General features: G+C 45.2%; 2 protein-coding genes across 2 annotated transcripts in view; one reads left to right on the forward strand and one right to left on the reverse strand.

Annotated features, from left to right (window-relative positions):
• The window catches only part of LOC100696580 (melanopsin-A), a 41,001-nt gene that overhangs the window by 10,611 nt on the left and 8,816 nt on the right, over positions 1-21,574 (forward strand). The window contains exons 3-5 of the mRNA XM_019355631.2: positions 10,715-10,857; positions 20,249-20,382; positions 21,252-21,455. Coding sequence (XP_019211176.1) covers positions 10,715-10,857; positions 20,249-20,382; positions 21,252-21,455 — 481 coding nt within the window. The remainder of the gene's footprint in view (positions 1-10,714; positions 10,858-20,248; positions 20,383-21,251; positions 21,456-21,574) is intronic.
• On the reverse strand, positions 12,534-19,926 carry LOC112842039 (uncharacterized). Its single transcript, XM_025897791.1, has 2 exons — positions 18,334-19,926; positions 12,534-12,740 (listed from the first exon to the last, which is right to left on the reverse strand). Exons 1-2 carry the CDS (start codon positions 19,357-19,359, stop codon positions 12,630-12,632), a joined length of 1,137 nt encoding a protein of 378 aa, XP_025753576.1. The 5' UTR covers positions 19,360-19,926; the 3' UTR covers positions 12,534-12,629.

A 21,574-nucleotide genomic window follows, 5' to 3' on the forward strand; every position in this document is an offset into this window, starting at 1 on the left:
GTCTTATTTTGTAGCTTTGAAGGACCAAATGAACCGGATTAGCATAAGCAGCAGCAGAGCTGCGATCAGAGAGTTGATCTTGGACCTTTGAAGCGATTCTCCAGGCATTAAACACTAACATCCTCATTCTGGGCTCTGCTCTGAAGCTGAAGGAAAAAGTCTCGGCTCATTTCTTAGATTTCTGAGAGATCTGCGGCTGGACGGAAAGGATCTGAAGCTGCTTGCTTGTGTGCTGTGTGGCAGGTGTAGCAGCACTAACGTGGCTGCAGACGTGTGATGTTTGGCAGGTAGACGAAGTAAATGAAGAGTGTTTATGTGGCCCAGTGGGTTCGTTTTGCAGAGCTCCATCTGAAGCTGAAGTCATGTGGAGCTGAAACCCGCCCTTGGATCTGCGCCTCTCTGTGACGTCTGTCTGCACCCGGCGTTACCGCTCAGTGTGTTTAACGTGTGAAAACGACCCTCGGGGAGCATGCTTCGCTGTCGTCATATATTTTCTTCCTTTGTGTGCACAGTTTAATTATTCTACCATCTCCAAGGAAACTGAGGCTGCAGGAGACGTCCGATGAACTGTTATCCTCAGAGCCTATTTGGTGTGAGAAAAAAAGCAACATCTCTAATAATGGAAATGTTCGATGCTTCTCATACCAAAACACACCTCTGGGTTTCTTTTAATAAATATTCTGATGGCTGAAGTTTGTCTGATTTTCAGTATTTGCTCTCTTTCTGAATTCTTATTGTTTAGCAAATGTTTCAGATAAACACATTTTAGTATCACATAAAGATAACCTGGATAAACACCTAATTCACTTAGCTATCCAAGCGTACCTGTGTGAAACAGTAACTGCCCCCTAACCCTCAGCAGCAGAGATAATGTCAGTAACTCTTCAAACTTCAGTCACATCGCTGTGGAGGAAGTTTGCTCCGCCCTTCTTCGCAGGACTGTTTGGATTCAGACACATTGGAGGGTTTTCCAGCACGAACGCCTGTTTGAGGTCACACTGAAGCACCTCAGCGATTTAAGAACAGACTTTGACTCGATCAATCAGAGGTGGACTTGTTGCTGTGTTTGGATCATTGTCCTGCTGCCTGAGTGCTCTTGAGCTTCAGAACTCGAAGGGATGGGCGGACCATTTTCTGGTAGAGAGCAGAACTCATGGTTCCCTCAGTCACAGCAGAGCAGCCCAGTCCATCACACCACCACCACCGTGTCTGCCTGCTGCTGGGATGTTGAAACGCTGTTAGTCTGACGCAGATGTGACGGGACTCAAACCTTCCAGAAAGTTCAGCTTCTGTCTCGTCAGTCCTCAGAATATTTCCCAGAAGTCTCGGTGATCATCCAGATGTTTGTGAGACGAGCCTTTGTGGTTTTGTTGGTCAGCAGTGGTTTTTTCCTCGGACTCTCCCACAGAGGACATTTTTGCCCCGCCTCTTTCTTATTGTTGACTCATGACCTCTGACCTTAACTGAGCCGAGTGAGGCCTGCAGGGCTTTAGATGCTGTTCCGTTTCTTCTGTGACCTCCTGGTTGAGTCATCGATGAGCTCTTGGAGTAACTTTGGTCGGCCGGTCGCTCCTGGGAGAGTTCAGCACTGTTTCAGGATTTTTCCATGTGTGGACTCCCACTGAGGTTCACTAGAGTCCCAAAGCCTTAGAAATGTCTCTGTAACCCTTTCAGAGATGATGTGCTGCTGTTTCAGATCCTTTATCCTGCCTCACTTTGTCAGACAGCTGCTGTGATTCAGCCGGTCTGTGATCAGGGCTGAGTTTGAAACTGAACTCAGCTTTCCAAAACATCTGGTTATAACAGTTAAGTCATGATTTAAGAAGTGGGTGGGACCTTTTTCACTCATGGCAGATAGGCTTGGTTAGCTTTAATAAATTAAATCATCATTTAAAAACGGTATTTTTGTATTTATGTTGGTTTTCTTTGGGTAATATTGAAATATGTGACAAATATTCAGAAAAAAAACAAAAACAGCAAGTGGGCAGATACGTTTTTTACAGCATTGTATGATGTCACAGAGAGGGGATATCCCAAATATGGTCCACTAAGGTGCAGGAGCCCGCACTCACGAGCTGTTTGAATAGTTTGTTAATTAGGGTCAGCCAATCAGAAGTTATCTCGAAGGGGGAGGAGCTACAACAGCTTGTTTCAGACAGGGTGAAATGAGGGTCTGCACCGAGGCCCGGGATCAGACGAAGAAGGATTATTCTGAAGTCATGCAAAGCTGCTCTAGGAGAGGAGAGCAGGTCAGGTATTTAAAGTACGTCTATGATTATGATAATAATTTATTTAAAATCAGCACAGACACGTTCGCCTCCTGTTTGATCCACTCAGAGCTTCATAACATTATTGATCTGTGTCAGCATGACCAGAATCTCTTCTGTAACGCCTGTTGTGTAAGAGACCCTGAACACACACACACACACACACACACACACACACACACTAAGTGCTGAAGGCTTTCATGTGATACAGCAGTTCAGTCAGCTGTGGCGTGGGATGTTTTCAAGGATGACTGATGAAAAGAGGACTCACTCACACACACACACACACACACTCAGGTTTGTTTAGCATCTTAGTGAGGACTCTTACAAACGTAAACCCGCTCTGGACCGATTTGCAGACTGCCATAGACTCAGATATTAAAGGGCACAGCTGTGTTGGTTTTTTTTGTTGTTGTTTGTGTTGTAGTCGTGATTTTAGACACAATTAAGATGCTTGTTTTAGTTTTGGGTGTTTTTGTGGTGCCTTGGGTCTATTTTTATATTTGGGGGACCATTTTATTGTGGGTTTGGGTCTCTTTCAAGCATGTTTGTGGCTCTAATGATACATATAATGATTACTGTCAGAATTCATGTTTTTTTTTATTCATCATCTTTGTGTGTGTGTGTGTGTGTGTGTGTGTGTGTGTGAATGTGCTCAGTAATATCCAGCGTGAGGCCCTATCGCTGTGAACCATCTGATCTCTTTTTTTCAAATTAAAAGCATGTGCCTTTTTCCTCGCTCTGTTTAACCTCGTTGCATGAAAGTCACCGATGCAGCTAGTGATTATTTTTTCCAGAAACTTATTGATCAGCTGTTCCAATATTTGTCGATTAAAATCTGAGAGATGGGTCATGTCCGGCGGTGAAACGCAGCTGCAGAAATACAAAGTCGGTTCTGATTGTTGTTGATTTTCAGCTCAGTTTGAAGTTTCCACTTTTATATTTCTTTGCAGTTTTTTTTGTCTCATTGTTCACTGAAACCTGTTCCAGTTTGATCAGTGTGAAGACAGATGTGCTTCCAGGGAGACGTTTAGGTTATTTTATTGATGTTTCTCTGCAGACTCTGGTTCTGTTTGATAAGATTTATTTGTGTTAATCCACGTTTTATGTTTTTAGAACAAACTAAGATTTTTTTTTTTATTGCATTAAAAAATCAGCTGTAACGTAATTATTGATGGTTGATGAGAGACAGGAAGGACTGTGGAAGCTTCCTCTAATCATTTTACCAAAGCAAATCATCAGATTCCACTTTCAGATAATCTGCAGCATAAAGAAAGAATGTCCACTGTATTACTGGTGTTTTCGTATTAGCGTATTAGCCACAGGGTAAATCATGTGTCAGTATGAGGAAAGCTGTGGTCTCATCATCGTCTCCTCTCTGGAAGATTCGAGCCACATGAAGCCTGTGATGTGGATTTTCTGCACTGCTCTTCCTCACAGTGTGACTTCGTCTGATCCTGTTATAAGACGTGGACGGCGTGCTCAGATGGAACATTTCGCCCTCATTTGTGTGTTTATTTATGTGTGTTTGTGTTGGGATTATGCAGCAGTGGAAGGCTGCCAGTGAGCGCGTGCAACGCTTTCTTATATTGTGCACTTGCTCCGCTGCATTTTTCCTTCTTTATGTCCACACAGATTGTTTTTGTCGTTATCGTGTTCCACGCTGTGAATGAAGCGAGTTTTGCACATTCATTTAAACACCTGCTGTTCACTTTGAAACCTGCATCAAAAAACTACAGTTCCTCTAATGGCCACTAGAGGCAGGCTTCCATTAGCTAATCTACATTGACTGTATATAAAAAATGAACCACAGCGACATCATTGAGAGCATCCTCACTGGATGCATCACCACCTGGTAGGGCAACAGCACCGCTTACAACCGCAAAGCTCTCCAGAGAGTAGTGCGGTGTGCTGAACGGATAATTGGAGGTGAGCTTCCCTCCCTCCAGGACATCTACAGAAAGCGGTGCCTGAGGAAAGCGGGGAGGATCATCAAGGACTCCAGTCACCCCAGCCACAAACTGTTCAGACTACTTCCATCAGGAAGGAGGTTCTGCAGCATCCGGTCCCGTACCAGCAGACTGAGAGACAGCTTTTTCCACCAGGCCATCAGACTGCTGAACACGTCATAGACACCTCACCTTCACTACTGGAACTTCAACATTATGCACTCCATACTGTACATTAATGCCACTGTTTTGCACATACCAACCTCTGTATATTTTATATATCTTATTTTATTGTTTACTTATTTCATTTGTAAAACATGTATATACACACTATATACACACTCACACACACACACGTAGAAAAACATATTTAGTACACACGTTCAGTAATGTATATACCTTATACATTGTACATATATTTATTACTTTTTAGATTAGCCATTTTTATATTTCGCTTGTTTTTTGCACAACTCTGTTGCTTGTGAAGCTCGCACACAAGAATTTCACTCACATGTACTGTACCAGTGTACCTGCACATGTGACGTGACAATAAAAGTGATTTGATTTGATTTGATTTGATCACTCGCTGCTTTTGGTGTTTTCACCGTTTGGACGAGAGCGTGAAGTTATTGGCTAACGTTAGCTTGCTTGCTGTGTGGGAGCGTCACACAGACACAGAGACCAGCTAATTAGTTCTAATTAATACAGATGATATCATTAAAAATGCTCCAACAGAACAAACACGGCCCAGAGGTCCAGTTCAGGTGAAGCTCGCAGCTACAGCTGCCTGTGTCACCATCATTAACCTGTCAGTCAAAGAGGCCACGCCCCCAATAATGCAAGCTTTAAATTATATATAGACACTAAAACAGTTTCTGTATCAGGTGGTAAATGTGTTTATTTTTGCGATACAGGTTTAATACGGGAGTCTATGGGGCTGACTCACTGCTGCCTCTGCTGGATGCCAGAGGAACTGCAGCTTTCAGGGAAGGACGTTATTGAGCACTAATTAGCGGGTATCTGTGGTGTGTCACACAGTCTGTGGCTACAGTGGGGATAACGTCTGTCTTTAAACCCACACGTTAAACTGGAGAACAGACACCATTAGATGACGTCACGATGATGTCACTCTATCCAGTGCCTGCAGTTTTCTGTTGTACGAGCAGCACAGCTCAGTCCTGCAGAGAGAAGCAGCAGGACCTTCAGCCTGCTGTGAAGCGTCCAGCAGACTCACGAGGTGCAGAAAACCAAACCAGCTGGAGATGTTTGACCGAAGATGTAGAGGGAACAGAAAGGACAGGTCACCTGATCTCAGCTTTTACAGCCGCCGTCATCCAGGAAGAGCGGCTCCTTTCTTTGAGTTCACAGCAGCAGAAACAAAGACGCTCTGTGATCAGCTGACCCACCGATAAATCTCCTCCTGTCCAAACTTCAGCCCGCGAGCCTCGACTTTCAGAAGACTTCTAACAGACAGCGTGAGATCTCTGAGGACGGGAAAAATGTCCCTGTGAAGCAGATGAGGGACGAGCATGCATGAAGCTGGGAAACATTAATTCCATGCAGAGCGATCTGAGCACGACTGTAATTACAGCGAGACTAAAATCACTGATTGTGTTTCATTATTAAGCCGCTGTACACCCGCACTGATCCACCGGCTCATATCGTCCTGCATTTAGAGGAGGGTAACCTCCATTCATGCTCTCCATCATCGCTGCTGTCATTTCAGACTGAAAACTGAGCACACCTGTTTTAGGGGCACCTTCATGTCAGCTATATGTATTTATTATTGTGTATTATACTGGAATATCTACAATTAGATCTACATTTACAAATATTTTTTAAATATAATTTATATTTGATAATATTTTGTTTTCTAATTTAGTGATTATTGTATCATTGATTTTACTTAAGTGTTTGGTTATTACTGAAATACTGCTTCATGTGTAATGATAGTTTTTATATTCAGCAGTTTATTCCAGCACAGCATGTGTTTCATTATTACCAGGTTACTGATTACTAGTGACTAAAACAACAAAAACACATTATTGTCTGAATATTTTGGTGATTATTATTTAAGTGTATTATACTTAAATATTTATTTTTAGCTACAAATACTTACAGTGGAATGAAGAAGAACAGGAGATAAGCATTTGTAAATATAAGTGTTATTGAAAAGTGACCGAAACATGAAGGTGCTAGCATGTTTGCTCTGAGCAGTGATCAGTAGTACTAATGAAAACCACGCTGAGCTGCTGAATTTAGACATGATTACAGGTGAAACAGCGTCTTCAATGATGGTCACTGATAACAGATTTCTGTGACTGCAGATTTGGGCAGATGAGCAGTACACATTAGCGTCTCAGTGAGTGCAGAGGAGGATTTCTGCTGTTGCAGCGATCCTCGCTCGGGCCGGCGGTGTCGTGGTGAAACTCTGAATCCTCTGTGACGGGCGCGCTCTGCTCCACAGAGTTCATCAGCAGGGAGGATCTGTGGCCTCGCGGCAAAACGGAAACTGCCGACAAGAAGGAAAACATTTTCATAATAACGACTCTGAGACTGCAGCAGCACGTAGATTCAAACGTCCCCGCGTGACTTTGCATTTTAACAACGCCGCAGCCTCATCTCTCATTTCAATGATCCTTCACAGTTCACTGCACTACTTTTGTCTCCGCGGGAATGGATTCAGCTTTGGATTTGTTGATTGATAAAGACGACGACGTCACGTTCCAGGGGAAGTCGCTGGAGGAGTCGCAGCGCTCCGGGTGTTCAGCTGTAAGATCTCCCAGAAGGAGACTCGAAGCACCAAAAAACAGAGTCTCCAGAGAGTACCAACATACAATGGCTGATTTACACCATCTGCCACCACTAGTTTAACTAACTAGTACTGATTGTGAAAACCACCGGGACACAAACTTTAATCTTAGTCTCACATCCACGTGCTCCGAACTGTCAGGGATCCACAGTATGTACAATGACAATAAAGTTTTATTCTATTCTATCTCTAAAGATGTAAAAATAAATAACAGTCGGGCTGTGACGGTTTCCACGCCTGACCTCCATCAGTCTTCTTCATGGACCTTTATTCTCCTCATTGTCTAAGCTTCCTGCTTTTCCTGGTTCGTTTGCTGTTGTGTTCCACCTCACCGGTTGATCCTTGCTGCTACACGGTGTCTTTCAGAGCTGCTTTAACTCCTCATGGATCAGGTTCAACAAGCTGCAGGAAACATCCCTCAGAGGTTTTGAATCGTGTTGACATGACATCATCATGACATCATCAGTCAGCTGCTGCATCCGTGATGAGACCCTCCCGTTCCTTCACATCTCAAAGCTGCTCTGTTAAACTGAGATCTGTGACTATGGACCCACCTGAGTGAACTAAGGACGGTTCAGTGAGGTCAGAAAGGGATGGGCGTGGTCAGCAGCAACACTCACACAGGCCGTGGCCCTCATCACAGCAGCAGGCGAGCACTGATACAGGCAGGATGGAGCCACGCATTAAACTCTGAGACTCACAGACCAGGAAAAGTTTCTCCAGCTTCTGCTGTTCCTACTACAGAACTGTGCTCCTCTGTCCATCTGCTTCAAGGTTCACAGACGCTGGTTTTAATGAGTGCTTATTTGAGCTCCCGTTGCCTCGCCATCAGCTTGAAGCAGTCTGGCCTTTCTGCTCTGACCAACCGTGGCTCATTCAGAGTCCCTTAATTCACTTTTCTTCATCATCCTGAGGCTCAGCTTGAACTTCAGCAGCTCGTCTTCACTTACGTCCAATGAGCTGCTGGTGTGTTAACCAGCAGCTGAACAGGTGTACCTAATAAAATGGCTGGTGAGTGATGGAGGTGTTGCTTTGTGTCATGTTCTGTAGTGTTTCTGAGTCTCTCTGTGAGGCAGGACGTGCGTCCTGAGCTGAACGTTTCCCCTCCTGTCACAACCTGTCAGACGCCATCATCATCAAAGGCGGGGCTCTGAGAACAGCTGATGGTGGATGTGACTGCTTCATGGGTCAGGAGACACGAACCATCGGCGTCACACACGCCGACGCTGACCTGTGTGTGTCCGTGTCTAAACTGCTTCACGGCTGAAAACAAGACAAGAATCATTTATACGTTGGGAAAAGTTGTTCTGTTCTGCATAATCCATAATCCAAGTTCTTCCACTGGATACTCGGGGCCACAAGTTTGTGGACAGCTCATATCACTGCTGCTGTGCGTGTCCTCCATCCAAGCCTGTGATTCTGCTAAAGTCTAAAGTCGTGTTTTATCCCTTTTCTGTGGAGAACACAGCGATGCCGGCCGTGACGCGTCAGCTGCAGGTTACCGTGTCGCCGGTTTTTGCCACGTCAGCACGGATCCACCCGTTCTCCAGAATCAGACGCGTGTGGACTCAACCACTAAACGAGTCTTCCTCCACGTTTCTCACAGACGTTTGGCTCATTTCAGTCGGAGACAGAATCTGTTTGCTGCATCTGTCAATCACGGATGACTGTCTTGTGGTAGCCCCGCCCACAGACACTGATTTCACAGGTTCCACCTTTGTACCCACCGGCATGTTAAATGGTGATGGTGAAAGTCTGGCAGTGTGGCGGCAGGAAGTGGACTCAAACACAGCTTTAATGCTGAGCTTTTATTTTGGAACACAAACTGTTCTGATAAAGAAACAAACATCCAAAAACCCCGACCTCTCAGGAAACACGATAACAGAGACACGGAGCCACACACAGTCATCTGCACGCGTATTACGTCACGACATCTTCAGTGTTTCTATTCGTTACAGGACACGCTCACATCTGACGTTTGGGTTGTTCTTCACAACGTGCTCGTAAACAACCTGAAGATAACTAAACAGAGTCCAACACACAAAACTCAGCATCTGCAGCCCTCCCCACCCTGTTCTCGTCTGTTAACGCCTCTGTGAAGGTTTCTGATTCGCTGCCATCCACAAACACAAACTGAGGCTGTGACACACAAAGATCATCGATTCAGGATCTCGTGAGTCTCTGGGCGGAGTTTAGATTGTTGTTTTTTAGATAGTTTAGATTGATTAGGTTTGATTCGTTTCATTAGACTGTCCCTCCGGGGGAAAAGGCTCAGTTTGTACACTGAGATGATTTTGGTTCATTCTCGGCTCTGCTTTAAGTTTTCTCCTTCCGAAATGATCGAGGAGGGTCCGCCTCTCTGCCAGAGTCCATCAGGGTTTTAAACCGTTTTATTAAAAGTCCAATAAATCGAGGCGCTCCTCGGGCCGACCTCCAACTCTGATTAGCTGTTCCTGATGTTGCTGCTGGCACTGATCTGAGGCCTGACAGGGAGGAGGCTCAGAGGAGGTTCATTAGAAACAGCGATGGACAGACCTGTGGAGATTCCACCTGTCAGGAAGAATTTAGGTTACTGATTAGTGAGGTCTGTGAGTGTGAAGGCTTTCCTCCGAGTGGAATAACAACATCATCGACAGGAAGGAGTTTCTGACCGTCTTTAGAAACGATCAGTCCTCCAGCTGCAGGTTTAAATCTGTATTTGTGTTTTAAGATCAATCTGAAGACGACTTTTAGTCAAACAGGAAACAGGAAATGCTTCCTCGTTTTCAGGTGTGTGTTTGTGAGGCTTTTTTGTTTCACACAGGTGCTTTAGACCTCCCAACAACAAAACCGGGACATTAAACAAGGACAGCCTGTCTCTAAATATGAGCATCATATCTCTGCCCTGCAGCGGTTCTGTCATATGTACTTTTTACTGCATTTTCTTTTCATTAAACAAAGCTCTTACACTGACTGACATGCAGGGAAACATTCCACCTTAAAAGCTTCCAGAAGTTGCTGTTCACACGTTAACAATGCGTCACAGCATGTCTTTGTCTTCCTCCCATCAATCCCAGCCGCTCCCCTCCCTGAGCCTGGCTCTGCCGGAGGTTTCTTCCTGTTAAAAGGCAGTTTTTCCTTCCCAGTGTCGCCAAAGCGCTTGCTCATGTAGGGGGGGTCTGGTTGTTGGGGTTTTCTCTGTATTATTGCAGGGTCTTTTTCTTGTTTTCTGTTGTTGGGATTTACATCAAACTGAATTGAATTAAAAATCCCGCTGAAGACAGCTGACTCCTCTCCTTTTTTTCTGTGATAATATTTAATCCGTATGTTTTACTGCTTAGGATCTGCTCTTTCCAATGATTATGACCATTTCCTGCAACAGTTTCAAATTAAAAGTCCTCTTGGTTATTCAGAACATGCTCAGAACCCAACCTAATGAAGCTTTTATTCTGAAATGCCTTTTAAGAAAAAATGGTGCTTTATGGCTGGGAAATCACACCCCTGACAAGTAAACCAGGAAACAAACGAAAAAATGTAAGACACACACCGCAGAGACTTCCGAGATAAGAAACGGGTGCACAGGTGTAGGCTGAGGTGTAGGCTGAGATGGAGGCAGATGGCGCCCCCTGAAGGGAGCAGCTGAAAGTTTCACGATTGCTTTTGGAGAGGTGTCATGTTCTCTTGACGTTCTGCGTTTGGTCCTGCAGGTGGCGATGGTGCCCGAGACGCCACGTCTATTCCCCACCGTGGATGTGCCCGACCACGCCCACTACACCATCGGCTCTGTGATTCTCGCCATCGGCATCACAGGCATGATTGGGAACTTCCTGGTCATATATGCCTTCAGCAGGTACGCTCATCACCGTGCTGCTTTCAGGTGACGGCAGAAGGTCAGAAAATGCAGCCTCAGGCCCCAAAAACAGTTACTGTTTATTTTATTTTAATCTAAACTTGACTAAAACTCTCACTCATGTATTTTTAATTGTAACAGCGGTGCTGCACAGTGTGAAGTTTTATTGTTTTGTGATAACAATAGTAACTTCATGTGTGCATGTGTAATATATATAGAAGAAGCTTGTACACTGATCAAATGATAATACAGGGTGTCACATGTTAAATCTCAGGTAATCTCTCCAGATTTGGGTTCATTAGCAGTAGAATAATAGTTGCAAACACAACATGAAGGCTGAAACAGTTTTTAGATGTTTCACAGGCTGAAACTTCTCATCTCTCCCCTCAAACATCTCCTGTTCAAATGAAATCATATTAAGACAGACCGGTGCTTCTAAAAACTCTCACCTCTACTCTTGGACCTGCTCTGATGTCCAGGATCAGATAAAGAAGGATTATTCTGAACTCTGAGTCATGGAAAGCTGCCTCGGAAGAGTGCAGGAATAAATATTTGGAACCTGAAACGACTAAAAAAATTTAGCTTTACTTGTTTTCAGAGGCTCAACTCAAACTCATCTCATCCAGGATTTCTTTGTCTGCTCATTGGCTACAGACACACCTCACTGGCTTCCAGAAGTCGCCCAATAAGAAGAAAGTAGGCTTAATGGATGGTCTGAGGGAAAGTATAAGATAAATAAGGATCAGAGAGTCAAGTGAAGCCGCTCTACTGGAGTCCAAGAGGAAAAGGATGGAGCTGGAAATGAAGGGTCTTTAAAAAGCACGCTGGTATAGTGTTTGAGGATGAAGTGCATGAGCAGCTGCAGAAACACCGGACAGAAAGGACGGTCAGTCAGGCTTGAATCAGAGGTTCCTCATGCTGGGATAAGTAGGAAATCAGGACCTCTGTCTGGAACGAGCCGCCGCTCGTTTATCGAGCAGCTCTTTTCTTCCATGTCTGCAGAGAAACAATGAGCACAACGATTTCAGGACTTCCTTTAAGAAGCTTTTCCACTTAAGACAAATTTGATGTGCACATCGATCCGCCTGTTCCTGGGATGGCCATCGATCCTTCTTCTGCTAAAATCAACCGTGGTTTAAGGCGACTGCATCATTGATTAAACGTTCATGTTCAAGCTGAAGGAGCACCGAGTGCTCTCCTGCAGACAGACTCAGTCATTACTGAAAAACATCAAACTGTTCAGATTTGGATCATCTGTTCAAAATTCTGTTTTATTTTCTGTAAAAACCAGAATTGCATGAAATAGTCCAAATGTTTCTCAAATGTTAAAAGGTGTGGTTTAGTCTGCAAAAAAAATCAAACATTGAGTTTACAGACATGAAAACTTCACAGTTTCGCGTTAGAGGATTTTTTCTGGTGGAAAATATAAATATATATATAAACAGTGGCACCAAACCCCAAAGGAAGAAATAAAACCTCAAGTACACCAAGAGGGAGACAGAAACACGTCACAGTTCTCAGAAACAAATAAAAGAAATCATGAAAAACACAGAAAAAAAGAGCGAGTTTCAGAAATAAACGTAAAAATAGATCAAAGATAGAAAAACAAAATTGGCCTCAATGAAAGTTGATAAATGGAGGAAGTGGTTCAACTTATGTACAATGTCCTTGTTACGGGCCCCAGGAATGGTGCCACAATAACAAAGAAGAAATCCCTGCAAATACAGGTAAAGTTCAGGAGCAATGAAGACACAGCGCACTCGGTTTGCCTCTCAGATTGCATCTGAAAAGTGGGCGGAAGTCCATCCCCCTAAAGCAACTGGGTTGCACCTGCCTTGAAATAATAGTTCCACCTGAGGTGTTGCTCCATTTTTTTGCACCTTCTGTACAGTTCATGTGACAAAATAATAGACTGGTTAAATTGGTCATGTTACCAAAGTCATTTTGAATGTTAATAGCCACAGAAATTAACTGATAAACAAATTAAATAAATTAAATTAAATGATTAACACAAAAGTGGCCATGCATTTTGGGTGTGCCACACACTCCCCTACAAACAAAAGTGGCTCCCGACACTTGCAATTAACAGTGTAAACTTCCATTAACTCTGAATCAGGCTTTAACTCTTCACTCAATATACACACATATTACAAATACATATGGGTGTGCAATGATTTTCTACATTTTCTGAATACCCAACACTATATGTGCACAAGGTCCTATGTCCGTCTTAAACTCAGCAGCAGATGGGGTAAGTGACAGCGGAGTGTACACCAGGCATCATATGGATGGGTTGGACTGAATGCCAGTACGATTGTGGATACTGGTGCATATAAAACACTGGCTGTACACCTATAGAACTAACAGCAAGACGTGGCTGATACGTTGGCTGACCAAGGGAAGAATAGGTCAGTATCTGGCCAGGTCTTCTCTCCCTTGTAGATCTCCTTAGTGCGGGCTGAGGTTCAGGTTGAAACCCTTGAGTGTTTTCACTGGAGTCATTGGTCTGGGGCGCCAGCTGCTCTTCGCAAAACTCTGGTTCCTCAACAGAGGGTGAAATGTCATTCTCTCTCTCTTGCTCCATCTCTCCTACACTCACTCGGTCAGACTCTGATCCCATAGGAACATCTCCACCCTGCATGTCACCAGGTGTCTCAGGGCTAACCAATGGCCCACTCACTGGGACCTGATTAGAAATGTCCCGATTGGTCCTTAATGATTCTCTGGGTACCCGCAGCCAGTAACAAGGTGCCTCCTCATCTGTTTCAGATCCACTTGCATCACCAGCCTCTATTTGGTCGACCGTTTCACGTGGCTGATTTGACTTTCCTTTTGCCCTTGGCGGTCTATCAGGCATGCAAACATCTGTAATGTCTACTGGTAGATCATTAACTTGAAGCAACAAATTTCTGTGGAGGGTGCGAGTATGGTGACCTCTGTTTTCAGGGCTGACTTTATAAACTGGGTTGTCACCAACCTGCTCTCTGACAATGTAGATAGTTTTCTCCCAATAGGGTTTCAGTTTGCATGGACCTCCCCTTTCTGCAACGTTGCGAACAAGAACCCTGTCACCTGGTTGTAGGGTTACACCCCTGTTTCGTTTGTCATAATAGTGCTTGCCTTTGGCACTCGAATGTTGGCTGTTCGTGCTGGCTATCTTGTATGCTTCAATCATTTTCTCCTTCCATCGTTTTACATATCCACTTGGAGTGTCGGCCTCGTCCTCAGCTACCAATCCAAAGAGGAGATCAACGGGGAGACGTGGATGGCGACCATAAAGGAGGTAATATGGAGAAAACCCAGTAGACTCATGTTTGGTGCAGTTGTATGCGTGAACAACGTGAGACAGGTGGTCTTTCCAGTTCTCTCTCTCTTTCTCGCCCAACGTCCTGAGCATTTGTAGCAAAGTTCGATTGAACCTCTCTGCAGGGTTGCCCTGTGGATGGTATGGGGAAGTTCTAGAATGGTTTACACCGGATAGTTGTCTGAGAGCCCTAAACAACTCATTCTCAAACTCCCGGCCTTGATCATGGTGAAGCTTAGCTGGATAACCAAACCGCAGGATGAAGTCACCAAAGATTCGATCTGCAGCCGTCTTTCCAGCCTTGTTTTTAGTGGGATATGCTTGTGCGAATCTGGTGAAGTGGTCGACTACAACCAGTATATATTCATACCCACCCCGGCTGGTCTCAAGGTGCAGAAAGTCAATGCATACGAGCTCTAGGGGTGAGCTCGATGTAAGGCTCCCCATAGGTGCTCTGTCAGGTAAGGCTGGCTTTTTTTGCTTAATGCAACGACATCGTCTGGTGATGTATTCCTCAACCTCTCTCTTCATAAAGGGCCAATAAAAGCGATCTCTTACTAGGCTAAGGACTCTTTCCACGCCAACATGCCCCATGTTGTCATGTAGGTGTGAGAGGACAGTTTGTTTGTAAATGGCAGGCAGGACTAACTGCTTTCGGCTGGGAGTCTTCCTATAGAGTAGGCCATTTTCTACCTGCAGCCTACTCCATTCTCGTGACAATTTCCTGGTGGACTTGTCCAATGTTCTACGAACCTCCTCAGTTAGATCTCTGTTATTCTCCTTTAACTCTAGCATTTTGCTGATAACAGGATCTTTCCGCTGCTCATCTGAAAGCTCTTTGCAGCTGATGACTGGAAATGTTTCAGTGTCTGCATGTGTCTGGTGTTGTGATGTTATGTTGAGGGCTGCCACCCATGCTACATCCCCTTTTTTGGCCGTCCTAGTTCCCTCCCAAGTGGCACACACTGCCTCTTCTGGTAGTCTTTCTGAGCACTGATCCATAAAAGCACTGATATCAAGTGGACAGCGTGAAAGGGTGTCTGCATCAATGTTCTGTTTGCCTGGCCGATACCTGATTTCAAAATGGAAATCGGCAAGCTGCCCCACCCAGCGATGACCCACAGCATTGAGCTTGGCTGTGCTCATAATGTAGGTCAGGGGGTTGTTGTCTGTAAAGACCGTGAAATGGGGCGCATAGTACAAGTAGTCGACAAATTTTTCACATACTGCCCATTTCAAGGCCAAAAACTCCAGTTTCCCACTATGGAGGTGGTAATTCTGTTCTGCTGGAGTCAGTGTGCGCGACCCATAACCTATCACCCTCATCTTATCGTCTTGCTTTTGGTACAGGACCGCCCCCAGCCCCTGTTGGGACGCGTCTGTGTGCAGTATAAAAGGGTGATCAAAGTCTGGGTAGGCTAGCACTGGTGGGCTTGTTAGAATGTCTACGAGATGCTCAAGAATCTGTTGGTGTTGACTGCCCCACTCTACTGGAGTCCGTGAAGATAACTGCGGCCCCTTCACTTTTGCTCTTACAAGATTACTTAGAGGTGGGCTGGGGTTTGTCTTGAGCAATTCATAAAGCGGTCTGGCTATGCGGGAGAAGTCCTGCACATAAGCCCGGTAGTAGCTCAGAAAACCCAGTAGCCGCCTGACATCACCGACTGTTTGGGGGGTTTTCTGCTTTAGCGCCTGTACTGCCTCTAGATCCTTTGGATCTATCCTCACTCCATCTGCAGACACCAAGCGGCCTACATACCTGACCTCTTTGCGGAGTAGCTCACATTTCTCAGGACGGAGCTTAACTCCATGACGTTGCAGAGCTTGAAGTACACGCCGCAAGACCTCAACATGTTCCTCAAAAGACCTGGAGAAACACAGCACATCATCCAGATAAGGGATGCAACACTCATCTCTGAGTGTGTCCAGCATTTCCTCCATGCTTCTTTGGAAGGCTGCTGGTGCATTAGAAAGGCCAAACGGGATCCTGACCCATTCATATAAGCCCCATGGGGTGGTGAATGCAGTCAGGTGCCTGGACCCCTCCGCGATAAAGCCTTGGTGGTAAGCCTTACCCTGATCTAAGATGGAAAACCATCTGTAGCCTCCGAGTGAGTCAATCAGGTCCTGTATGCGGGGGAGGGGGTGCCGATCTGGCACAGTCTTTTTGTTGAGGAGCCGGTAATCAATGCACAGGCGCAATGATCCGTCTTTCTTTCTCACACAAACAATAGGGGCAGCATATGGCGAGTGTGATTTTACAATCCACCCCTTCACAAGCAGCTCTTGTATATATTCTTTAACCTCCCTGTACAACGGCTTTGGGACTGACGCATAAGCCTTTTGGACTGGGGTGTCATCTTTGAGTCTAACTGACATTTGGAGAGAGGGTATACATCCAATGTCACTGCTGTCCCGTGCAAAAGCAGCTGATTCCTCATTCAACATTTTCTCGACTATTCTCTGCTGTTCTGAACTAAGGTGACTGAGGTCAACTGGTGGCCGCCACAGGTCAGCAGAGGGAGTACCAGGAGGGGCCACATTAACTTCAGCCTTCAATACACAAGCTTGTGTTGGACCCCCATCTCCAACGTCCTGTTCGCCTGGCTCAAAAACTTTGGCAACATGTTGGATGGAGCCAAGTTGGGACCTCTTCGGCAGAGTGATTACTTGGTTTGTGTGGTTGGAAATTGGCACTCTAACAAATGGTTGTTTGTTGTTACTGATTTCTAGCAATCCTTCTCCCACACTAAGCTGCTCTAGCGTGGCGCTATCCTCTAGTGGCTCATACAGGACAACAGGGTTGGAAATGTCAAAGGTAGATGGTACTTTACATCGCACATTTACCGTTTTACCAGGTGGAACATAAACATTTTCCTTCCCTACCCTAATGGTGGTTATACTGTGGTTTGACTCTTTCTGCAGATTGATAAAGTTGACCATGGCTCTTGCCTGTTCTTCCTCCACTCCTAGGGCTTTGCGGAGAAGGCTGAGGATCATAGTGTGTGCATCTGCATCACACTTATGACTATTAATCATCCCTTGGAGGACATTGGCTCCCAGTAGTGGCTGGGGGAGGGGGAGCTGGCTGATTAGGAAGGGTACTTCCATTGTAAGATTGGGATCGGTGTTCCCCGGGAGATTAACTGTTAGCTCCACCCACCCATCATATGGGATTGGCTGTCCATTTGCTGCACACAGGTCAAGGCTTTCCCCAGGATCAAGAAGTTCTTGTAAGGGCCTCACTGCATATTGGGGAATGAACGTCTCCTTCCAGGATCTATCAATGATGCTCACTTGTGAGCCAGTATCAAATAGTACTGTCACAGCATAGCCGTTGACAAAACAATTTAGTAGGCTCTTTTTACCAATCAATGGCACTGTTCGGGTTGTACTGTCAGTAACTGCTTGGCTTTTCAGTGGGGAGGGCTGGCTTTCTTCTTTGCGTTTTTTTCCCTTTCCCTTCAGATGTCTCAGTTTGCTAGTGGGCATTACTGAGTGGGACTCGGGATTTGGGATGGTCTCTGTCTGTCCCTCAACAGAGACCGGCTCCCGTTTCCCGGCTGGTTGGTTCGTTTTAAACAGCCAATTGCCCTATGCCCGGCATCCCCACACACAAAGCAGTGATTACAGTTTTCTGAGCCTTGCTGCATACATTTGGTGCAGCTGGGTATTTTACCTCTCCTTGCAGCTGAAGGTTGACTTGGTGGAGGAGTGGGTGCCTGGTTAACAAGAGGTTGGGTGCCATGGAATTGGTCCTGGCCTGGCGTTTGGACAGGTGCAGTCTTTGATTGGGTTGTATGAATAGCTGCCGCTTGTTGGCCCATTAAAGTCGCAACCATGTTAGTCAAAGCCTCTACTTGTGCACTAAGCTGTTGGATCGCATCATTATCCCCACTGTTTGCACTCACATCTCCTCCTTCCACCTGGACACTATGTGTATGTGTTGTCTTTTGACGGGGGGCGTGACCTAACCTACGCTGGTGTTCATTTTCATCGCTAATCATCTTCATAACCTGGCTGAGAATCTCCTCATCAGTGACGTCGCTGTTTGAAAGGAGTGGCCTTAGTTGCTGTCTGATGTCAGTGTGTTTTGTGCCCAGACCCTGGTAGATACTGTGAAGAAAGACTTCCTGAATAGTTTTGGGTTCATAACGAATGTCTGTACTGACCTGTTTTGATTGGAACAGGATCTTCTGTTTGAGTCCAATCATGCGGTACAAGAACTGTTGTGGGGTTTCTTGTTCACTCTGTCTTGCACACATAAGCTCTTGGAACAATTCAGTGCTGGCCTTTTCACCCAGGTGTGATCTGAGAAAGCCCTTGAGTTCATTCACAGTGATTTCGTCTTTGTTGATGAGCATATCCTTGAAGACACCTGGCTTTACAATCCTCAATACACCCCGGATAACCTCAGTCTCTGTGAAACCCTCTCTAATGCCTTCATCTATCTGTTTACACATGCTGCTATAAGTTATGTCAGCATTGTGGTCCCCAATCTGGCCACCATGTACCTTAAATTCCCTCCGTTGGAGGTAAGAGAGGTCCTTTAAGGAAACCATTCTCTCAGTGGTTACATGTGATGAGGGGTGAGATATTGCTGCATGTGTTACTGGGTCACCTATACTGTGTGCCCCACTAGGATATGTGTTACTTGCATTTCTAAAATGCTGTGGCTCTCCAAACCGCTCATCATTTATGATTCTAGGCTGGGTTGGACTCAGATTGGTGGTGCGAGCCTGTGCACCAAAGTCAGTCTGCTGTGATGTTGTAGGCTCTCTGGGGATGGAAAGTAAGGGGGTGGTATGCTGTTGAGTGTTAGTAACTGGTGGTAACTGGCCAAAGGTAGCATGTGTCACTGTAGTGCGCTCGACTGTCTTAGCACTAACAACTGGTGACTCCAGTGGCTGCGCCACCCCATTAGCAGTGTTCAATAGGCCACGATTTTCAACCATACTGCATACAAGATCATTTAGCACCAGCAACTGACTCATTCCCTCATCCTCAGAATTTAACAAAGCATCTGACTGCATATAGTTGATAATGCAATCCACACAACCTTCTTCATCAGTGGACTCTAATTCACTACTCTGGCTGTCTGTGACCAGATCCCTTGCGAGCTGATAGGCTTCTGCACCTGAAAGCTTATACAGGTTCTTTTTGATGCTCCAAACCAGCTCCTTGCGCGCTGCTGCCATGATGAGCTTCGACTAATGAGACACAGAGGTGCAGTTCCGTTGGTGGAGTGAAGACCCTCGTACAGATCTTGACTTCTCTTTGTGGACACCCACCAGCTGTCGTCTCGGCTACAGCGATGCCATCTCACGTTGACTTTATGGTTCTAGTATCTCTGGACCCTCTTCCTTAGAAGACTCAACAGGAAGTGGATCCCGGACGAGCCCCCACAATTTGTTACGGGCCCCAGGAATGGTGCCACAATAACAAAGAAGAAATCCCTGCAAATACAGGTAAAGTTCAGGAGCAATGAAGACACAGCGCACTCGGTTTGCCTCTCAGATTGCATCTGAAAAGTGGGCGGAAGTCCATCCCCCTAAAGCAACTGGGTTGCACCTGCCTTGAAATAATAGTTCCACCTGAGGTGTTGCTCCATTTTTTTGCACCTTCTGTACAGTTCATGTGACAAAATAATAGACTGGTTAAATTGGTCATGTTACCAAAGTCATTTTGAATGTTAATAGCCACAGAAATTAACTGATAAACAAATTAAATAAATTAAATTAAATGATTAACACAAAAGTGGCCATGCATTTTGGGTGTGCCACATCCTGAAACTGCACTCAGCGAATCATTCCAGTTAAGATTAATCAGTAACCTTCATTAAAATACAGGCGAAACATATCAAAGGTTTATGTTTTCCAATAATTAATCATTAAGGAAAATGTGCTCGGTGTAAACTAAATGTGCATCAATCAAATAAATCTCATTAGAATAGATTGCATTAAATGTAACATTCCATTAATGTAACAACATCACTTAGTTAAAGTTAGCAGTTTGTGGGAGGTTCGAGTATTTTTCATCAGTTTTTCAGTATTTAATAAATTTATTCTGTTTAAAATGTCTTTGCAGGAGTCGCAGCCTGCGCACGCCACCCAACATGTTCATCATTAATTTGGCCATCACTGACCTCCTGATGTGTATCACCCAGTCGCCCATCTTCTTCACCACCAGCATGCACAAGAGGTGGATCTTTGGAGAGAAAGGTACCAGCTACATGGCTGATAGTACAGATGATGTCATCACAAATGCTCCAACAGCACGAACATGGACCAGTTCAGGTGAAGCTAGCAGAGCTAGCAGCTACAGCCACCTGTCAGTCAGAGAGGCCAGGCCACGCCCCCCTCGTTTTTTCTTCTTCATGCAGCATATTGTATGAAGCTGGCCCCTCCCACCTTGATGTCAAATGTTTGTGCTGATTTACAATGAACCAGCTGTTATTTTTGTAAACTTGAGAGGCTTGACAGTTCTTACAGCAAACATGATGATGATGATGATGAAGAAACATGCCTACATTGTTCTGATAGTTTTGTATTTCTTCAAAGTTGATTTTAACTTAAGTTAACCTAGTTTTTTGCTACGTTTTAGCACAAATGTAGTGAAGGTGGGGGCCAGCTTCACTCAGGGTCTGTCTATAAATGCGTACACTGCCCTCTGCTGGATGTAATTGAAACGACAGAGGCTCGTAACACACGTGTTTGTCTTTAAGGCCTTATTATTGCGTAGAAACCTCTTGACCAATCTCTGCCTTCCTAAAGGTGTTCTTGCCTCTTCACAGGTGTTTCTTTTTCAGGTTTTTCTGGTCTCACAGCTGCAGACGTGTGACTGAATTTGAGCTTCAGGGATTAAAATGACTGATTATTGTATTTTCCATCTGCAGCTTCTTTTCCATTCTTCTCCACCATGATGTGAACCAGTGACTTTCAGCTCAGAGAGAGCACTGTGTTTGAGTCGCTCAGAGAGACGCTTGAAGGTGGTTTTAATATGAGAGCGTGGAGGTTTATTTGTCGCAGGAAAGAAGAGATGAGAAGTTTAAAGTTCCTGAGTGACTCTAATCCCTCTCTGTTGCCTGCAGGTTGCGAGCTGTATGCTTTCTGTGGCGCTCTGTTTGGGATCTGCTCCATGATCACGATGACGGTGATCGCTATCGACCGTTACTTCGTCATCACGAGGCCTCTTACATCCATTGGAGTGCTGTCTCGGAAGCGGGCCTTCCTCATCCTCGTGGCGGCCTGGGCCTACTCGCTGGGCTGGAGCCTGCCGCCGTTCTTCGGATGGAGTGAGGACACGCGACACACCACATTTAGAATACTGTATACAACAACACGTGACAGTAACAGTGTTTATCAGACGGAATAACACTTTAATGTCCAGTCATGGTAGACTACCAACAAAGAT

This window comes from Oreochromis niloticus, linkage group LG13 (assembly GCF_001858045.2).
Source record: "Oreochromis niloticus isolate F11D_XX linkage group LG13, O_niloticus_UMD_NMBU, whole genome shotgun sequence".
Classification (NCBI taxonomy): Eukaryota; Metazoa; Chordata; class Actinopteri; order Cichliformes; family Cichlidae; genus Oreochromis; species Oreochromis niloticus.